This window comes from Sarcophilus harrisii, chromosome 1 (genome assembly GCF_902635505.1).
Source record: "Sarcophilus harrisii chromosome 1, mSarHar1.11, whole genome shotgun sequence".
Classification (NCBI taxonomy): Eukaryota; Metazoa; Chordata; class Mammalia; order Dasyuromorphia; family Dasyuridae; genus Sarcophilus; species Sarcophilus harrisii.
Window position 1 is genome coordinate 494,639,532 of NC_045426.1, and position 21,389 is coordinate 494,660,920.

General features: G+C 34.2%; 1 protein-coding gene across 1 annotated transcript in view; it reads right to left on the reverse strand.

Moving 5' to 3' along the window:
- COLEC12 (collectin subfamily member 12) overlaps window positions 1–21,389 on the reverse strand; it is a 212,618-nt gene that overhangs the window by 180,407 nt on the left and 10,822 nt on the right. Inside the window, exon 2 of the mRNA XM_023496209.2 lies at window positions 18,110–18,160. Coding sequence (XP_023351977.1) covers window positions 18,110–18,160 — 51 coding nt within the window. The remainder of the gene's footprint in view (window positions 1–18,109; window positions 18,161–21,389) is intronic.

Below are 21,389 nucleotides of genomic sequence, written 5' to 3' on the forward strand. Positions count from 1 at the left end.
TTATTGAGGGCACATGGTAAAAGAAAGTAGAAAAGCCCATCTCTTGCTGTTGTCTCTATTCCTTTCATGACCCTCTCCTTAGGTTAATTTCATTTCCTGCCCACTTTCTCCCTTGATTCCTCCCTTCCAAGTTCCCACAAAAATAATTAAAAGGAGGTCTTAAATTTTTTTTCCTTTGGAAGAAAAGTAGAGTGTCCCTCATTTCTCAGTTTAGTTTAAAAGCTGTTCTTTTAATATATATATATATATATATATATATATATATATATATATATATATATTACTATTTTTATAAGACTTTGTATATTCTTGATCTCCTCAATTCCCATGCTGCCCTTCAAAATTTCATGATGTTAAACGCAGATCAATGAGCTGGACTTAGAAGGGGATCAGAAAAGAGTAACATGGATTGCTTTTAGGAAATAGCACAAATTTTATTTAATGATCATAAAATTCTCCTTGAGAGAAATGGTACTCCATTTAACACCAATGTTCTTTTGGTATATGAAATCCTACAGTCTCTGAAGAAGTTAAGTTGAGGAACAACAACACATTGCCAATGAGGAATTATGTAGAATAGTATAAAGTATGACATCAGTATTAGTGAGAAAGATGATATAGTAGTCAATTATCAACACTAAGAAAGGGAGATGATTGATGGGTAGTCAATATACTGCGCCTGTTTCCCTGTGGTGGTTGAGAGAACACAAGAAATGCCCTTAGGTGACTGGGTGAATCTGTGGTGAATCTGTGGGAAGACATGAATGATGGATGAAAGTTTCCCACTAAGGGCAGGCATGGTGGATTATGATCTGGATCATGGGAAAACTCATAGAATTGAGTGATGGAGAAGAAATTATCTTACTGTAGCTTACTTACTCGAGACACAACTCGAGATAACTCTAGAGAAATCATATTATGGATCCAATGCTAAACTAATATTACTAATGTACCTAGATACCAACAGTAGCAAAATCTAAACTTCACTGTCTGGAAAACAATCCAAAAAGGGAGGGGGAAAATGAACATTTGGATAATGGCAATTATGTGTCAGATACTTTTTTACAAATATTATTTGATTTGACTCTGGCAGCAATCCTGGGAGGCAGGTGCTGTTCTTATCTCTAATTTATAGTTAAGAAAACTGAGGCAAACAAAGGTGAAGAGTTTAGCTCAGAATCACACTGAGGCCAAATTTGAACAAAGCTTTTCTTGACTTAAGGCAAGCTTTCTATCCATTATACAATCAAAAAAAAAAAATGAGAAATGACCATCCTTCTTTCCTGAAGTAACTAATGACATGGTAATCCTTAAGAACTGTTAAAGGTGAACAAGTTTCTGCTTTACTTTTCCAGAAAATTTAGGATTACACATGTGGATTTCTTTGGGGGTACTAGCTTTGACATGCTTTGGTTATCATTACTGTGTCTTTGGGTTTAAACAAGGAAATAACTTGGGGTGGGAAGAGCTTTTAAATTATCTTTGACTCTTCTTTCTTCCTTATCTTCTGACTTAAGGAGTCAAGTCCTAGTGATCTGCCTTTCAAATACCCATCAAATACTTTTTTCATTTGTTACCATCACTGATTTAAAGTGCTTATCCCCTAGATTATTTTTGTCATCATCATTATTATTACTACTTCTAGTAACTACATTTTGCAAAGTGTTTTACATATATTATTTTATTTGATCCTAATAACAAACCAGAGTGGTACATATTCTTATCCCCATTTTACAGAGGGTAAGAAATTAAGTGACTATCCTAATGTCACACAGCTAATAAATGTCTGAAATAGGATTTGAACTCAGATCTTCTTTATTTGAAGTCCAGAGCTCAATCTGTAATGATCCCTTTCAGTGCCAATCTCTTTATCTTTACAGATGAGGAAACTGAGGGCCAAAGAAATTGTTCTTTGCCCAGGGTCACAGAGCACATAAATGTCTAAGTCAGGATTTGAACATATCTCTTGATTTCAAGTCCAACATCCCCTACTACTCCATGCTCTATCTAATCTCTTAGTCGTTAAAGAATAATTTTCATGAATAAACCGCCTGATTCCTCCCTTCTTGCTGTACAGAATATAATAATGGTACTCCTAGAGCTCCATAGAAGAAAATGAGGAGGAGGGATATCCTCCCCATTTTGGGAGAGGTGAATATTGGGAAGATGTAAACCACCTCAGCTGCTGATCTCCAGGTGACAAAATCATTAAGGATCTGTTTTCTCATTCATAGAATGGATACCTTTCCCAAGTCACAGAAAATGGATCTGTCAACAAGGAAAATATTCCAGAACCAGATAAATTAATTAGATTGGTTTTCCCCACTCACAATATTATACCCTAATCTCTGTGGGATTTCCTTTACTCTGAAGCCCCAAATCCAAAGAAATGAGAGGATTACTGGCCCTGAAAATGTCTGTGGGGAACTATTTAAATATGGTAGGCTCCTTCAGTCTAGTCTCTTCGAATAGAAGTAGGGTTCATCCTAGGAAAATTGTGAAGTGCATGGTATTTGTTTTTGATATTTTCATATTTTTCTTTCTGTGACCTTGTCTCAATTAATCAATCAATAAGAATTTATAGCTAGCATCTATATGTCAAGCACTACGCCAAGCTCTAGGGATATAAAGAAAAAGAGGAAACAATCTCACATACACACACACACACACACACACACACACACACGCACACACACACACACACACTCTTAGTTGGAGGTAAATCAGCCGAGAGAAGGTGGCAGTGCAGTTGTTAAATTGGATTATCATGCCTCAAAGCAACATAGCCTGCATGCTGCATGTAGGAAATTTGGAGGAGAGGACTATGGGTAAGTTGGCCATAGCCATGACCATTCCTCTACCATTCATTTTCCAGGTTCTAAGGGAAATCTTAGTGAGAAATATGCTCCCATTAGTTATAACAGTAGCTTTTAAGCTCCCACTGGTGCCTTTTTCACAATTACACCATTAATTCTTAGCATGAAATATTGCTAAATAAGAAAGCAAAAGCCATAATAATCTTTACTTGATATCTACTCAAAAAAAAAAAAAAAAGCAAAGCATTCTGCTGTATGGATTGCTATACAATCAAAATAACAGTCTATTCATAAAAATAAGTCATATTCTCCCAGCAATGCCTCTGGGGAATAATGAGTACCTTTACAAAAACCTAGCAGCAAGGCACCTGAGTAGGGAAATTCATATTCCCAAAACAACTTATAATTCTGGACTTCAGGACTAACTTTTAATGGTCTCTTTTAAGGAATAGACTTGAGGGTGTTTTGCTTCTTTTTGTATCTCTAGGACTTCACACAGTGCCAGATATATAATACGTGCTTAATAAATGTTTAATGAATTAGTGAATTGAATTACCACAAATCACCTGGTCCTCTTTACAGACTTTTTACTATCTTCCTGGTAGAAGTCACTTTTCTGCAACTCAACATCTGAAATAGCTTTAAGTTCTTTTAAGTAAAGTAGAAGCATTATATATGTACCCTTTCAGTAAATAGAGCAAGCCTAAGCATTCTTGGGGGCTGCAATTTTCCAGGTATGCTCCCTCAGTTGAATGCTGAAAAAATATTGAGCTATTTCTAGTTGTCGTTTTACAATTATTGAATTTGAGATGCCTATGGGATATGTAGTTTGAAATGTTTACTAGAGTATTAGTCCTTCAGGATTGTAACTCAAGAGAAAGACTAGGGTTATATAAATATAGATCTGAGTCATCTACACAGAGATGGTAATTGAACTCATAGGGAACTGATGGGATTACTAAATCAAAAAGCACAAAGAAAAAAAGAGAAGGGTCAAGATCAGAACTTGTTTCACTCTTTAAAACATCTTGATTCCAAATGACCTCTCCTTTCATTTCCCACTTTTGTTAAAATTCCGCCTTTTTTGATGCAGTTTTTTTTTTCCAGATAGGGAATAGGTGGATAGCTGTATAATTAAGGTAATTTCACATTACGGTGACTCCATGTAAAACAAAATGAAGCATTTCAGTTAGTGTGGAAGAGAGATTTATGAGCAGAGGCTTAACAAATGCCTTTTCTTTTTCATGGAAAAGCAGAAAGACAGGCTATTTTGATGTTTTATAAAAATCTTCAAAGGGGTCTCAGAGTAATGTCTTGACTACTGCTTACTTTGCTGACTTTAGCAGTTCCTCTAGTCTCTCTTTGGACTCATTCTATTTATTGCTCTTTTGAACTAACAGAATCATCTTAATTCAAAGTCTCTGTTTCCATAAACTACTGTCCCAAGTCAACCTTGTGGAAGAAATATAACTTCAGTTGTAGTCTTGGAAAGCTCTTCCAGACTCAAGGATTAGCCTGCTAGGAATTCTGGTGACACTAGAGGAATGTAGTCTTCAGTATACTAATGTTGTTCAAGAAAACTCATTCTTCCTGACTTGCAATTTGAAAACTATCAAAGGAAACAATAGTTATGCAAGAAATCAGAGAACTAAACTAATGTTTTATCACTTAAGAAAAAGGGCTCTCTCTTGCTACAGAGTTTGGGAGACAAAAGAAGAAAAGTCCTAAGATTTAGAGGACCAGCTGGTGCTCTGTTTTGATAGTCTTCTACAAAGACACCAACAAGAATAGGGAATATTTCCATAAGCAAGAGGAGATTTAAAAAGTTAAAGTCTTTTTTGGATTGTCAGTTCAAAAAGGTTATAGTTAATATGATATTTGTTTGATGATAACCAGTGGGGATAAGATTTTCGTTTAGCATGTCTTTCATTAACTTAAAAGCACAAACAAAACTTTCATAATATGATAAATATGACCAGATCATTGAATTCATTTCCTTGATAGTATTATTAATGACATTATAGTTTTATTAATTTTACAAATACATGCATTTGAAAAATGACTCAATTGATTTAATGTGATTGGTGGGTAATTAACTCTCATATTTTAATTTGAAAGAAGATTGATTCAAGACACAAAAGCTTTGCTACATATGTCTATGGGATTGAGAAAGTACATGAAAAGACCATAGAACAGACAGATTGGCGTGAACTACTCTGATCTGGAACCAAGGATAAATTGATCTGAATTTTCCACTTGTTAATTTTTACCAAATGTTTCAAGTTTAATTTTAAGCCCATTTATTTTATTTGCCTGTATTTTTCTTATAAGTATGACACAGATTGAATAATGACATACATCTTCAAAGCGTGATTCACATTAAAATACCAAATCTCATAATGCCCCTAATTGATACTAAGAAGTACTATATCCATTTTATAAATGGAAAATTCCTAATTCTTTCTCCATCTCTGTTAATGTATTCCTATTCTTGGGCTCTCAGATAACTTTATACTTTTTCAAGATTTTCTTCCTACAAAAAGTTAGTACCTTTGAACCAAATAAGCTTACTAAATATTTCCAGAGCCAATTAAAGGCCACTGTTAATATTAATAGGGGTTCATATGTTAACACTTAAGAGTTTCAATGATTTAGGACACGAAGTAATTGGGAAAGGAAACACCTTCCTCAAATAATTGTCTAGAGCTTATCAAGGAGGATCTCTGTCTTATTATGGTATCTTTGCTGCCGGGCACAAGGAGACAGGGTCTTGAAGAAAAATCCTTACTTAAGTGGAAGTATGTATTCATAGAGAGGAGAAATAAAGGATGGGAAGAATCTGGGATAAGAGGAAATGTTTAATATTTTTTCTCCAAATATTTTAATATGTTAATTCTTAAGCCTCTAATCTCTCTCCAGAAAGGAGGAAAAGGTTGAAAGAAAAGAGGAGAGGTAGTATCTATTTTCTCTAGCTTGGGGTGCCCTCTGTTGCATTTTTGAAAATCATTCTGGTGAAAGGGAGGGCACTTTTATAATTGGCTATTATTTCTCTTTTATACAAGCCTATCATTGTTTATGAGTCGTTGTGTTTTTTATTAACTTACACTAAAAAAACCAAAGGCTTTCTATTTTAAAAAATTATGCATGATACCCAACACATTATGGATGGCTAATAAATATCATGTAATTTTTACATTCTATTGACTAGGAAGGCCATTTACCATTTTAAAGAGTTGCTTGTCTCAATTTCTCTGCAAATCTCACAAAGTGCATTCTTTTTCATGAAAAGAGTGCTCCTCAAGATACACCAATTCTCGTGTACATTTTTTTCAAGTTTCCATTTATCCCTCTGCACTCACCTTATCTGTGATCCAAAGGATAACTTATTTAAAAAAAAAAGTCCCTTTTGTTCCTTTCCCCTATTCCCACTTTTCTAAATCCTGGACATAAAGTTTCATGACACAATAACATTGTTAATGTAAACATGCTTGAAGATTTATTTTGGGAAGCCTGTCTTGAGTCACTATTATGTGACTAATTGGTAAGAAAACTAGAAAAGTAAAGTTTTTAATTAGGAGAGAGAAATAAAAAAAATCAGAAAAAAAGTTTTCCCCTCCTGAAAACATTTGTTTTATTTGATAAAAAAAATCGCTATAAAATTCTTTTTTAGATTTCTGAATAAAATGTTTTACATAAAATGTTCATATATTGCTACATGGTTTGATTTCTAAAATGTGTTCTGGAGGGAGATTTATATGTAAAATTATCCACTCAATGGCTACAACTCAATCCGAAAGGACAGTTTTGCTAGACTCTTTGTCAAGCAGCTCTAGTAATATTAATTGTTTTGAGGCTATATATTTTCACTGACAAGTACAAAAGGAAATAAATGAAAACTTTATTAAGAAAGAGGAAAAATGAAGTTGAGAATGATTCAAAATTTCTTAGAGTAAGGCTTGGAATATGATTAGAATGAGAAAAACATGATTTGATCAGCGGTTTACATTACTACAAATGTCTTAGAGCCAAAATTAAAAGGTAGAAATGAAAATGGTATTGCATTATAAAATAAATAATACACTTAGAAATGATGTCTTACAGGTAACTTTAGATGGTGTTATTTATTCTAATACCACAGTAATGCTAAATATCAGTGATAATGACAACAATAAAAAATATAATGGTGTACCACCTTGCAATTCTGAGAACTTCATGCTAGTCTTCTGGGAAGAATTTGCTGAGAGTAGAATAAATAGCAGCAGATCTAGTAGGAGTGATTAACTTTTCTAGCACTTATATAAGTAAAAAGAGGTTTGTTTTAGGAATTAGTACTTCCTCCTTCCTCAGTAGAATATAATCTACTTTAATGTAGGGATTGTTTCTTCATTTTGTCATTTTATTTACAAAGCCTAGGACTATGCCCAAATGTAATAGTTACTTAATAAGCACTTTTTGGAATGAATTTAGATACTTTGAGAATCCCTACAGCTATTCTTTGAATGAAGGAAAATATGACAGTCATGAGGTTTAACAGGAGTAGCTTACAAGGATGGCCCCTGAAGGATTTTAAGAAGGGAAATGATATGGTTAAGACCTAAGTATTAGGAAAATTATTTTCTTAGCCAACGGATAAATTGGAGAGGAAAGATGATTGAACTGGACTAAGCTTCAGAGGAAAAGTTGAAAGTCAACTATAAAATTGCCTTTGAGAGATGCAAAAAGGCCCACTTCTTGCAAACTTCCATTCCCATTCCATTTTTTTCTCCATTGGTTATGAATTTGAGTTAGCAAAATTTTAAATCATAAACTCTATTTGACTGTCTCCAGTCCTTGTCTCTAGGAGATCTCATGAGTCATCCTGGCTCCTTCCTACCTTTCCGGTCTTCCTCCATGCTTTATATCCTTTGTAATTCAGCTATATCATCCTTCTTGCTATTTTATGCATATAACTACAACTCTGATTAGATGTAGAATACTCTGCCTTCTCACTTCCAGCTCCCAACTTTCCTTTCTTCTTTTAACACTCAGCTCAGACCCTGCTTTCTTCAAAAGGCCTTAGTCTTCCTGAACCCTTTTCTTCTTCTCCCTTCCCCATCTTGTTCCTTCTGGGATTATGTTACATTTACACTTACTATATTTTGTAGGTACATAGTTACTTGCATGTCATTTCCTCCTTTAGAATGTAAGCTCTCTGAGGGCAGAGATGATGTTTTTGTCTTTCTTTGCACTCCCAGTATTTAGAATAGTACATAGTACTAGTATATAGTAAGTGCTTAAATACTTGTGGAGTAATTGAGCTATTTCCTTAATCTGGTATGCTAAACAATTTTGTCATGGTTTTCTTTTGCAGAGATGGAGCCTATGGATCTCTTCTCAGAATGGTTTTAAATGAATAAAATAAAATGTATCATATTGCCAAAGAAATGAGTAGCATTAAAATAAAAGTGCATTTTTTTCCCCCATCCAAGTTCACTGACCCCATGAAATCTATCCACACACACCTTTAAACTCAAGGTTAAAAGACCCTGCCTTAATTATATTAGCAGGGAACAGATCATGACACTGAGTGTGAAGGGAAGAAAGGGAGAATGAACCACTTGAGCACTGAAGGCTGAGGTAGGAAAGAGGCAGAAAGGAAAAAGGAAAAAGAAGATTGTAGAAAGACTGACCCTGAGGACTAGATTCACTTAAAATAGGAAGAAGTCCACAAAAAAGCCCACAACCCCCCTAGAAAATGAAGAATATCAAAGACAAATATAAATGCTTCATGGTTTTTCTTGGATTGACCCAGGATAGCACCCTTAATTATGAGTTTCCCCAGAACCTGTGACTATAGAGCCACGGCTATATACTTTATGAAAGTACAATTCACATTACTGTAAGCAAACTTTCAAAACTCTGCTGTTTTTTTAATTGCTTGCATTTTTTTTTAACCATAAGGATTGATTTCTTTCCCATCCTATCCCTTGCAAACCACCACTGAAAAAACACTAATTTTTTCATGCTGTCAAACAACAAAACATCTAAGTGGATTTTTCTAAAACTTTTCCAAAAATAAAAACAAAACATATTCACTTTAAGAACAAATGTAGGAAATATAAACTACCTACCCCACCCCCTCACTGAAATTTATGAGCAACTGAAAACCAGAAAGGTTAGGGGTAGGAATTATAATTGAAACATTTGGGCAATTTTGAATGCTGTGTTCAATATTACAGCCATTATGAAATGAATGAACTACTGTTAATTTGGTATATATAAATTCACAATAATTATTTTGCTTCTCTAGGAAAGGCTTTAAGATATTATTAAAAATGGGAGTTGTGAAAAACTCAATTCATAGTCAGAGTTGTCTCCCCTAAAAGTCATGGTAGAAACTGAAAACAAATTTATTATTCATGTTTGAAGCAGGAATCAAGTTAGATTCCTCTTCCTACAAAACAAACAAATAAACAACAACAAAAAAAAACCCCAAATCTATAACTTATGAAATGGACACTAATGTCCAAGATTCCTGATTTTGATTATTTAAATAAGTCTATGACACAGTAGATATGTCTTACAGAATTGTTTGAGGCACATAGAGTTGGGTCACAGGACTAATTAAAAATACCTTGGGTCAAAGGACTAGTAAGTATTAATAGTGAAATTTGACTTCCTTGACTTAATAGAATTATAAAATTAGAACTGTAGGGGATCTTAGAGGTCTTCAAGTCCAACTCTCAATTTTACAGATAAGGAGACTGAGATGCAAAGAAATTAACTGATTTCCCCAGGGTTACATAGCTGGTAAATATCTGAAGCAGGATATGAATTCAGGTTTTCTGATTCTAAATCCAATAGTCTATATCAATCAATCTACTCTACTGACTTAATTTCAGATATGTGTAAATACATTTTTTTTTAGAAAATTCTTTTCCAAAAGACTTTAAAGAAAAGTGATAGAAAGTTACCTTTTTTAGAATCTATGAATGTTGTCCTCCTGCGAGCAAGGTCAAGATGACCCATTGAAGTCCTTCCCAATACTCCCAATACAAAAAAATTATTTGAACAGTTAAAAAAATTATGTCTGATACTTTCTTTTTGTGCCTTCTCCTTACATTATATTGCATGTAAATTCTCATAGATTTTCAAAGACATAGCTGAATTCATTATGATTTATAGGACATAAATCCTAGAGTTATTGACATTTATGTAGAGATACTTACTTTGTAGTTTTGAATATTAAAAAAAAATCTCATAGGGGTACCAAGCCAGACTTCTGCTCTATTGTTCTTTAACACTTTTCCCTTTTCACTTCCATCCCTCTGACTTATTTTTTCATTCTTTCTGTCTAGAGATGTTTAGAAAAGGTTCTGTTGAATGGATAGCCCTCACACTGGGCTCATTTAATCATTCCCCACAGGAAATGATGGAAATTCCTAACATTCTTATCAGGGAAAAGGGTTAACTTTGCTAGTGTCAGTCTTTGGGGAGGAGGGTGGTGAGAGGAATGTGAGAGGAAAGCAATAGTTTGTTTTCTGAAACAGATGACTTCAAAGGCATTTCTCTACTCAAATCTGAAGGCCCAGTCAGGGAGATGCTTTGAGAAGGGCAGTTGGGTCTCCAAAGCCCAAGCAGGAGAGCCCAACTGGAACATCAGACTGTTTGCCCTTAACAGCATCTGCTCAGGAAACTTTACCATGCTTCGAAGAAGGAATCATTAGTTCTAATGACAGGAAAATAGTTAAGGATGAATTTTTTATCTTTTTCCAAAGAAAGACCAAATAATCCAACACACTCTTAGTCCTTCAGCACCCTCTTAGCTTTCTGTCAAGCAGCAGTTCAGGGAGTTGACAATAGGCACAAACTGCAAATTTTGTATATTGTGTGTGTATACTGGGAGGACTACAGGGCCTAGGGAAGCAGAGGTTTGAAATAGTGGTGAAGTCTCAGGACTGATCCAATTCAGTGCATATTTATTGAGTTCTACTATGTACTTAACACTTTGCCAGTTAAACTGTTTAATAAAATTATTGTTCATTTTACATTATTTTTGAAAGAGAAGACATTAAAGAGAAGAATAAGAAGATCCTTATTGTACCAGTGGCTATAAATAATAATAATTTTCATATATCTAGTACTTCTTAATAAATACTTTCTTCCACAGGAACATTAATGCATTGCTAGTTCAGCTGTGAATCAGTACAGTCATATTGGAAAGCGATTTGGAATTGTGTGAATAAAGTGAAAAATGTTCATATCCTGACCCAGAGACTCCATTATTAGGCTTATAAAGGCCATTGATAAGATGAAAGTATATGTGTGTTTGTTTGTTTGTGTGAGTGTGTGTGTGTGTGTGTGTGTGTGTGTGTGTACAATGTATTGTATAAATACAATATATGTTTGTGTGTATATATATATATATATAATGTCCTGGCTAGCTTTCTGGAGATCCTCTAAATGTGTCTTGGTCTCAGCAGGATAGTCATCACTAAGATGGACAGGAATAGAGTCTAAAGTCTTTATTATCCCCTTCACAGTCTGTCTCTGTCACAGTCTGACCCAGTCTCGATCTTAGTGGAGGAGTGCAGGAGACAGGAGAACCACCAGGAGGATAGTCAAAGATGAAATATCTCATTTCCAGTCCCCTCAGTCCTTATATACCTTAGTACAATTACATCATTACAGTATGTACTGAGTATGTGTGAACTAGAGAGCCATTACATCACCATACTAAGTACCAAGTAAACTAGAGAACCATCATCTCATTAATTCCACTGAGTTAATACCATGTTGTAAGTATCCTTGTTTCAAGTATACTTCTCTAGAGTTCCTGCCTTCTACATATATATATATATACACATTTCTTGTAGTGTATATATATATATATATGTGTGTGTGTGTATATATATACACATAAACATACATTATGTTAAAATATACATTTCTTGTGGTATTGCAAAATTGGAAACAACCAAGTTGTCTATCCATTGGGGAATAATTAAATAAGTTATGATACATAAATTTGATGGAATATTACTGAGCTGTGAGACACAACAAATATGATAAACACAGAGAAGTATGGAAAGATACAAATTAATGTAAAGTAAGCAGGGTCCAGAATGAATACAATAATATGAAAGGGAAACACCCCCACACACAAATAATTAAGAATGAATATTGCAAAATTACAGAGAACAAACGATCCAAAGAAAACATGAGAAAATACTTTGCCCAACTCCTTTGTAGAGGTATATGGGAAGAGGAGGTAGTGCTAGGTGGATGGAACATTGCATATAGTTTCAGACTTTTTTGATGAATTGATTGATTTGATTGCTTTCTTCTACATTTTCTTTAAAAAACAACAACTTTGGGATGGAAAGGCTTTCTGGACAGAAGAAGGGGAAAATACAGAAAGAAACTTGAGCACTATAAAAGCAAATGCCATCAAAAAACATTTATTTAAAAAAGAAAACACTTTCTTCACAACCATTCTAGATAGTACAAGGAATATAAGTAGTATAAGTATTAAGCTCTTACAGTTTAAGAAACAAATATGCATATGCTTGTGAAGCTGTAGGTAGGTAAGGTTCTTTAAGGTCAAACTGGAATGCACATTTGTGTGCATTGGCATGGAAGGTGGGCAAAGATATACAGGATGTACCTTTAAAAAAAAAAACAACACAACAAACCTCTTGCCCATAAATGCTATTCTCCAAGTTTTTTCCCTGAGACTTTATCACTTCATTTCCTAAAAAAACTGAATTCCACTTCATAGACAATGACTTCCTTCTGTTTGTTCTTATTGTCTTACAACTTGCAACCTTATGGATCTGTTTCACTCCTGTGATGTGACTAATGACAACAAACACACTATGGCTATTAATAATCCCTAAAGCTGAGCCCCAGGGAAGTAATTTGGTTAGAGTTTTGTTTGCCAAATACCAACCAACAAATGTTTCCAGCTGCCCACAATTACTCACTGTAAACTTTAAAATCTGCATGACTTTTTACCAATGTTTTTGATAGGCTCAGCAATGTATCTCCTGGTCTTCCATTATTCAAACTTTGTGCATCCTGTTATTAAGTGAATTTGTATTCCAACAACAACAAAAGAAAACCAAATTCAGTTGAAGGAAGCAAAACTGGATTTATCTCTACTACTCCCCCACCATATGCAAGGGGAGTGAGGTCAGGAAGACCTCACAAGAGGTCTTGTGAGGCAAGACTAACACAGAAAAAAGGATCTTGAAAATCCTAGTGACTTCTCTCCAAAGGTCTATTCCTCACTACCAAGTCAAGTCAACAAGTCAATATACATTAAGTGCCTACTATGTGTTAGGTACTGTGCTAAACACTGGAGATATAAAGGAAGGCAAAACCAAAGCAAAACACCCTAAACCCACTTTCTACACTTAAAATCTCATAGTCTAATGGGAGTGACAACATACAAATAACTGTGTGCAAACAAGACATGTATTAAGATCAATTAGATATAACCTCTGAGGAAAGTTCTTACCAGGACTGCCTGCCATAGGGAGAAGGACAGAATACTAAGAATGACTTCAAATCTTTTTGTCTTTTTCCATTATCTCAGCAACAACTCTGGGACTCTTGGAATTCAGAAGTTGCATACTCTAGAGCCCATCGAGTCCCAAAAGGGTACTTTGTCACAGAATCAAAGAATGCCAGTGATAGAAAGGATAATAATATTTCTTTTTTTATTTTGTTAAAGCTTTTTATTTACAAAACATATTCATGGGTAATTTTTCAACATTGACTCCTGCAAAACTTTCTGTTCTAAATTTTTCCCTCCTTTCCCCCCACCCTCTCCCTTAGATGTCAGATAGTCTAATACATGCTAAATATGTTAAAATATATGTTAAATCCAACATATGTATACACATTTATGCAGTTATCTTGCTTGTGCTTAATATTTCTACATAAGAAATAAACTAAGGGTTAAGTCTATATAGAGACAGCATTGGAGAATTGTAAAGAAGTTGAGTTTAGAATCAGAGGCTTGGGTTTGAATCTCAAGCTTGAGTAGTGCCTTCCCTCTAGACTATCTCCAAATTATCCCACTTAGTAACTGTATAACAGTTGTGGATCAAACTTTGGCCAATTCATCTGGTCTCTTTGTGTGTTAGTATCCTCATTTTAAAAATTAAAACAATAATAAAGTTATCTGTCCTGTCTACCTTAGAGTAGATGTGAAGATTAAATTAGATGTGAAGATTAAATGAAAAAATGCAAATGAAATAATGCAGTTGAATATTGTAAATGACAGTCCAAATGTAGCATATTTAAGTCACTGAGAAGCCACATGGTAGGATTAGCCTGACGACTAGGACAACTTTGATTCAAGTCCTTGCGTTCTATCACTCACTAGAGATGTGATTGCATAAGTCACTTAACTTTTCAGTGTCCCAGATAGCTCTTTAAGACTATACATTGCAGAATAGCTGGCCACCTGCATTACTAGAGGGGATTTTCTATTCTGGAACTCCTGTACTAAAGAAACCACAAATATGGAAAAAGAAGAGGCGAAAGAAAAAGAAGGATAAGAAGGAGAAAGAGGAAGAGAAAGGGAGGAAGAAAAGGAAGAGAATGAGGAGAAAAAGGAGGAGAAGAGGAAGAGAAGGAGGAGGAGGGGGGAGGAGGAGAAGGAGGGGAGAGGAATAGGGAGATGAACAGGGGAAGGAGGAGGAAGAGGAAAAGAAGAGGAAGAGAATAGAGAGGAAGAGAAAGAAGAGGAGGAGGAGGAGGAGGAAGAATAAGAAGAATGAAGAAGAGAAGTACTTATATATTTCCAGGTTTTTTTTAAGGCATTCACTGTCTATTAATAAACAAGACCTTGAATGTAAGGAAACACAACATATTAAACTCTTACCATTATGCAATTCCTCTAATAAATAAAGGATTATAGAGTTTTAAGAAGTCCTCAGAAATCTTTATAAATTTTTATCTTTTAAGGATTATTCAATTTATTTTCTAAGATTATCTCTATTATAAATTTCTTCATTTTTTCTATTCCTTATTCATCTAGAGAAAATCAATAGCAGAATTCCAAATGCAAGTTTTCAAATGAAAATGAAGGGATTATCCAGAACTCCAAACCTTATCACTTGGTAATTGAATTGGCAATTTTCCTTCTGCTTCCCAAGATCATTTTAATGAAAAAAAAATTGGGGGATGTGTTCATATTAATTAAAGACTAATCCATAACTTTGATAAGACACTTTTAAATCATTATATCAAATATATTCCAACATCTTGAATTGATGGCTTTAAAATATGAACTATTTTTTTTGGCTAACTTTAATAACAATAATAAAATTTACCAATGTCATTTAAAACATTTTAAGGTAATGATAACTGGGAGGAAACAGAAAAGATTAACTCATACCATATAATGCACATTTTGAAAATTAAATGGATAATAAACTCTCCCCAATAACTTACATAAATACTCTCTATCCAGTCTCATCAGGGTCAGGATATGTTGATAATTGAAATCAACAGAAATTTCCAAATTCCAGATAGTTATTCCTTCTACATTTCTCTCACTTAAGCTTTTTAGAAACTAACAAATGGCAAATTGGTCTTTTTCAGTCTCACTACACTTTAGCTTTTTTTGTTCAGAAAAATGTACTAACAAGTAATGGGAACTCAGAAAATGGCCAGGATAAGCCTAAGATTGATTAGTCATTCCTAGAATGACACAGATGGAAAGAACCTAGGATATCATCTGATCTAGTTCCCTACTCCCATTGAAGAGGAAACTGAGTCTCAGAAGGGAGAAAAAATTTCTCGATAGTAAACAAATCATAGATTTTATAACTAGAAGGGATGTTAGAGACCATTAAGTTTAACCCTCTCATTTTCTTTTTGCATCTCTTGCTTAATCCCCTTGCTTTACAGATGAGGAAACTGAGACACAAAGAGATTAAGACAGCTAGTAAATATATGAAACAAGTCTTTCTGACTGCTCTCCAGCATTCCATCCCCTATCCTACATTCTGCTTGTTATCCAATATCTGAATAATTCTATGATTACTTATTGAAATCAATATATATATACACACATATATATGTATTACTGAATTGAAATATATTGAATATATATGTATATTGAAATCATGTATATATATATATAAATATATATATATAAAGCTCATAGCATGCTGACATGTTGACATGTTATAGTATATATACTGAGTATAGGTTACATCAGTTTTATTTAGTAAACAAACATTTATGTCAGGGGCTTACTATGTGCCAGGCACTTTGCTCAGCATTGGTGAAGCACAATACCTTTTCTAACCTTAGAGAAGTCAGATCACTTCCCACTGGGCTTCAGTTTCCTCTTCAGTAAAATGAAAGGACTGGATTACATAAAGTCTTAGATCCCTTCTATCTGTAAAATTGAACTTTATCTTGAATGGAACACTCATTAATTTATCTAAAAATAATCCTGATCTAATTTTCCCATTCATAACTTCATCCCACTCTTCCCTATAAGTGGTCATTCCTTTAACTTTTCACTATTCAAATATTCATATGCTATTATCATTTCTCCCTTTAGTCATCACTGTTTAGAAACTTCTATTCTCATATTTAGTTCTTAATTTATTATAAATTTAATCCTTCCAGATTCTTCTTTACTTTTTCCCTTGCTTTTTATAAAACCCCTACTAATCTTCTGCAATTTTAAGAGCAATAAAACCTTTCTCCAGCAAGTAGTAAATAAAAATTCTCTCAAAGTCAATAATGCCAAAGGAATTCTTTTTGTTCACTGTTCAAAATAATTTTGGTGATACTCTAAGCTCACAGATATCTCAATTTTTTTCCCCTAATTGCCTTTTCCCTCTTGTATTTTGTATCTGCCTTTCTACCAATCACTGCTGCTTTTTCCCCCTTATCTGCCTAGTTATTTTTCTCTTTTCAAATGCTTCCTTTAATAATTTCTGGTTTCATCTTCATCCTCCCTCACTTCTCACTTCTCCCCCCACTTCAGTGAACTCCTAAAACGAATAATACAATGACACATGCCAGAAATATTGACTCTGTAATCCTGGTCAGGGGTAGAGAGAGGTTCAGTATGAGCAGAAGAATATACTATCCCACTTGTGTGCTTATGAAGGAACTGTGGGTTTGATGATCCTACTGTCTTCCAATTTAAAAGCACTATTTACTCAAAAAGAGATAAAGGAAGAAAAAAAGTAGGAGTGGATTCATTATACTTAGGAAGAGATATTTAGAAGGAAAAAAAGGTAAAAAGTAGTTATCTTTAATAAGAGTAGTCTGCCTCTTAGTTTATGTCCTATCTTTGTCTCCATCTCTTCTTTTCTCTATTTTTTCTCTCTCTCGTCTTCCCCCTCTCCTCATTTCTCCCCTTTTCTCTCTCCTTCTCTCTCCCCCTCTTTCTCTGTTCACCTCTTCCTGTCCCCCTCTCCTTCTCTCCCTTCCTCTCTCCTTCCCTCTCCCCTCCGTCTTTCTTTCTTTTTCTCTCTCTTTCATACCACCCACCAAAAAATCATCTGGACAGAAAGAATTTGCTTTTCCTTGAACTTTCTTTAAAAACCTGGAATGGTTTTGGGTTTTTGTTTTGTTTTGTTTGCTTTTTTACAAATCTGAAAAATCAAAGTAGAGAATCCATGAAATGCATCTCAAGACAGAGAGTGTCTTCATGGCTATCTGATTTATGACTTCCAGTTTGCATACTGCTCAAGAAACATGAAGGAACATACTATTGATATGTTGATGTTAACTGAAATAATAATGATTGGGGTTTGGGTGAGAAATGAATAGCAGATCACATATGGGAAATGTAGCTATTCTCTTAACAGCTGAATCAAGAAATCTCTCTTGTTTAACTTCTATCTTGTTGAAAGTTTACCTATCCCATCTTTACTACTTCTTCATCTAGCTAAAATGTCAATCTTACTTTCAGTGAATAGCCCCTTGGAGATTCCATCATCCTAATTTTATTTAGTTGCTACTTTTATAGTTGTTACAGTTGTTAGAAGTTTATCCCCCTCCTCCAGAATGCATTTCTCTTAAGATACATCTCCCTTGAACATATCCACCATAGCTCATCTACTGGCACCAGTTCCAGTAACATCAGCCACTGATGGACATCCCATTGTCAAGTAAATATAAAACAGATCCCAAGAACCAGAGAAGTCCATCAGAAAAATCTCTGCTTTTCTCTCACCCAATGCTGATCTTGTTCTGATTATTCCACAGTTCTTTACTCTGTCTCAACATCAATACACAAGGAAGGAGAGATGGTATTCATTACTTACCAAACCTCTTGTAACCAAAGGACTGCACCTCCTCCTCCTCTGCAAAATCGTCTATAAGAAAACCAGAGATAGAAAATTGATATGTTAGCAGTGGAAGACAGTGTGGAAGTGAAAATATGATTCATTAAGTATCTGCTTACGTGATTAGAATATTTTAATTTGATTGATTTTATGGGCATTCTTCCCTTCAGATATGTTGAACATGGATGAATACAGACCATATTTTCTAAAGGTACTCTCACATCCAACGCACCTAATATAAATTCCAGTAGATGTCAGAGAAAGCTGTAATTACAGCTCTCTTAATCTTCTTCCCTAAGATAGGGAGTTTCAAGTCATTAAAAATGTCTAGAAATATTACTAATAGTTTACATTTATTTAATATATGATAGAGACAGACATACAGATAGCTAGTTCAGATAATCTTTTTTAGATTAGTTTCCTGAATAGCCTGCCACTCTTCCAATACTTTTACTGACACATTCAAAGCTTTCTTCACAACCACTCTAAGAATTAGTAATAGTATTCCCATTTTAGAGATGAGAAAAGATTCAGAGGTTAAATGACTCACAATTATGCTGTTAGTAAATGGCAGAGCTTTTGATCAATTCAAGAAATATTTATTAAATTCCAATGATATGCAAAGCATTGTATCAAACAGAGATACAAAGATGGAAAAAGACACTTCTAATTGCTAAGTAGGTGAATGAAACATATATGCAAATAATTATAATACTAATTAGAATGTATTCAGTATAGAGAAGAAATCAAAAAGTAGCAAGATAGACTTGGGGGAAGGAAAGGAAGTGATCACTTTACCTTCAAGGATCAGGGAAAGTCTTGTGCATCATTCAGCAAATATTTATTGTTTATGAGCAAATCAGAATATTCTACTATGGAAACATAAAAATTAAAAAATGAAACATTCTTGCCTTCAAGGACTAACTTTATTATCTACTGCATGGCTGGAGATGCTACAAGTATCCACTTATAACACCAGGGCAAAGAAGAGTCGGAAAGAAATCAACCTCATCAAAGGTCGAGGTAGCAAACACACAATCTTGCAAGCCAGCACTCCTCACAACACTCTCTAGTATGGCCTGAGTCAGACATAAATATATATGTGGGAAACATTTAGCAAAATAAATAAAAATACAAGAAAACAAAAAAATATTTCAAAACCAAGTCATTATAGAACAGCAAGACTCTGTATGTATAGATTATTGATCTTATTTGATATGAGTTTCTATTTGAGTTTAATACCAGTGATCTAGGGAATAATGGAAATCTTTATGGAGGAAATGACATGGGAGCTGAGCTTTGAAAGAAAAGAAAGATTCCAAAAGACAAAGATAAGAAAGGAATCTATTCCATTCATAGGGGATGGCTTCTATCAAAGCACAGAGGCAGGATAAAGCTGGACAGTGCTCCAGAAAAACTAGCAAGCCAATCTGGAATGTTGAGTGACCAGAGGAGGATGTTTTGAAATAAAGTTGAAAAGGAAGGTTGGAGCCAATTTTGAGAGGATCTTAAGTCCACATTAAAGAATTATATTTTATCTTAAAGGTAATAGGGAGCCACTGAATCTTTTTTTGACCAGTAGACCTATGCCATTTGGAAGATGAATTTTATCAGCCGGATGATTTACTGGAAAGGCAGCAACATGGCAGCAGAAAGAACAGAGAAATGGAAGACAATGGCTCTACAAGGTACAAGTGCACAAGAGAAGAAAAAGGTCATTTGACTTCATGTCCAGTGTTTTTTCTTTTTATTGCTCTGCTTATCCAATGAAAGTATATGACGAACCAGAGAAGCACAAGTAATTTCCTTGTTGTGTGGAATTTTTTGGTCACTTAACAAGAAAAAAGTTTTAGACAAATTTAGAAACAACTGAACCTTAAAAGTTATGTAGGCCAAGCTATCTTCTAAATAGCCTAAAATCCTCCTCCTAGATACAAATAAATATAAATGCTTCACATTCCAGTGGACTGTTGCTTCCCTAGTCTATGAGGACTAAATTCTTAAGACTTTCCATTATAATGTTTAAATTAGGTGTGGTTGTATGGTCAGTATTTACCAGCATAGACTTTATTGCTTTTTAAAATCACATTCATTTAATGAGAAAAATTAAACCTTATCATATAATATCTAGGGCTTTGCGGGCTCTAAGAAAATGATTATTTATCATGATTACATCTCATAAATATACTCAGTTACCATAATTTACTTATTTGTTCTTTATTTCTACTGGGTTCCTTTGTGATCCTAGAATGAGTTTAGAAGATAAATTATTTGATTAACTGATATAAAACTGCACCACTTCAATGATCCAGAGCTTAGTCCAATGCCCAACCATTAGTAAGAAATTAAAATGTTTATTGACTGACCAACTGATCCAGAAAATAATGACCCCTTCTTCCCAAAGGCCCAGTTGCTTGTCTGAAATGCCCTGATGTGTCAGATGGTGTACTTGGAGTACTCATTTATTGTGAGAAAACATCTTAAGAATGAATACTTTTCTTTAATCTTGTATTTTGCCAATCCTACTCACTGAGAGGAAGTAAAGGAGATTGGATAAGGATGCCCTGATTAAACAAGTGAATTGGTATTTCTGCCACATGGATCCACAATAGTATGTTGTATGTCAAAATTTGTTGACAAAAAGAAATAATTAGTATTCTATCCTTTTTAACTAACCCTGTCAGTTGAATTAATGAGAGGCTTAGGTTGCTCTACAATTAAATGAAAAACCTTGTCTATCAATGGGACAGATGACCAAGTCACTTAGATTCTTGTCTGTTACATTATATTTTTTTATTATAGCTTTTTATTTACAAAACATATTCATGGGTAATTTTTCAACATTGACCCTTGCAAAATCTTCTGTTCCAAATTTTCCCCTCCTTCCCCCCCCCCCACTCCTTCCCCTAGATGGCAGGTAATCCTATACATGTTAAATATGTTAAAGTATATGTTAACTCCAATATATGTATACGTATTTATACAGTTATCTTGTTCCACAATAAAAATTGGATCTAGAAAGAAAGAAAAAAACCCTGAGAAGGAAAACAAAAATGCAAGCAAACAATAACAGAAAAAGTAAAAATGTTATGTTGTGGTCTGTACCCATTTCCCATAGTTCTCTCTCTTGGTTTAGATGATTCTCTTCATTACTGAACAATTGGAACTGGTCTGAATCATCTCATTGTTGAAGAGAGGCACTTCCATCAGAATTGATCTTTGTATAGTCTTCTTGCTGCTGTATATAATGATCTCCTGG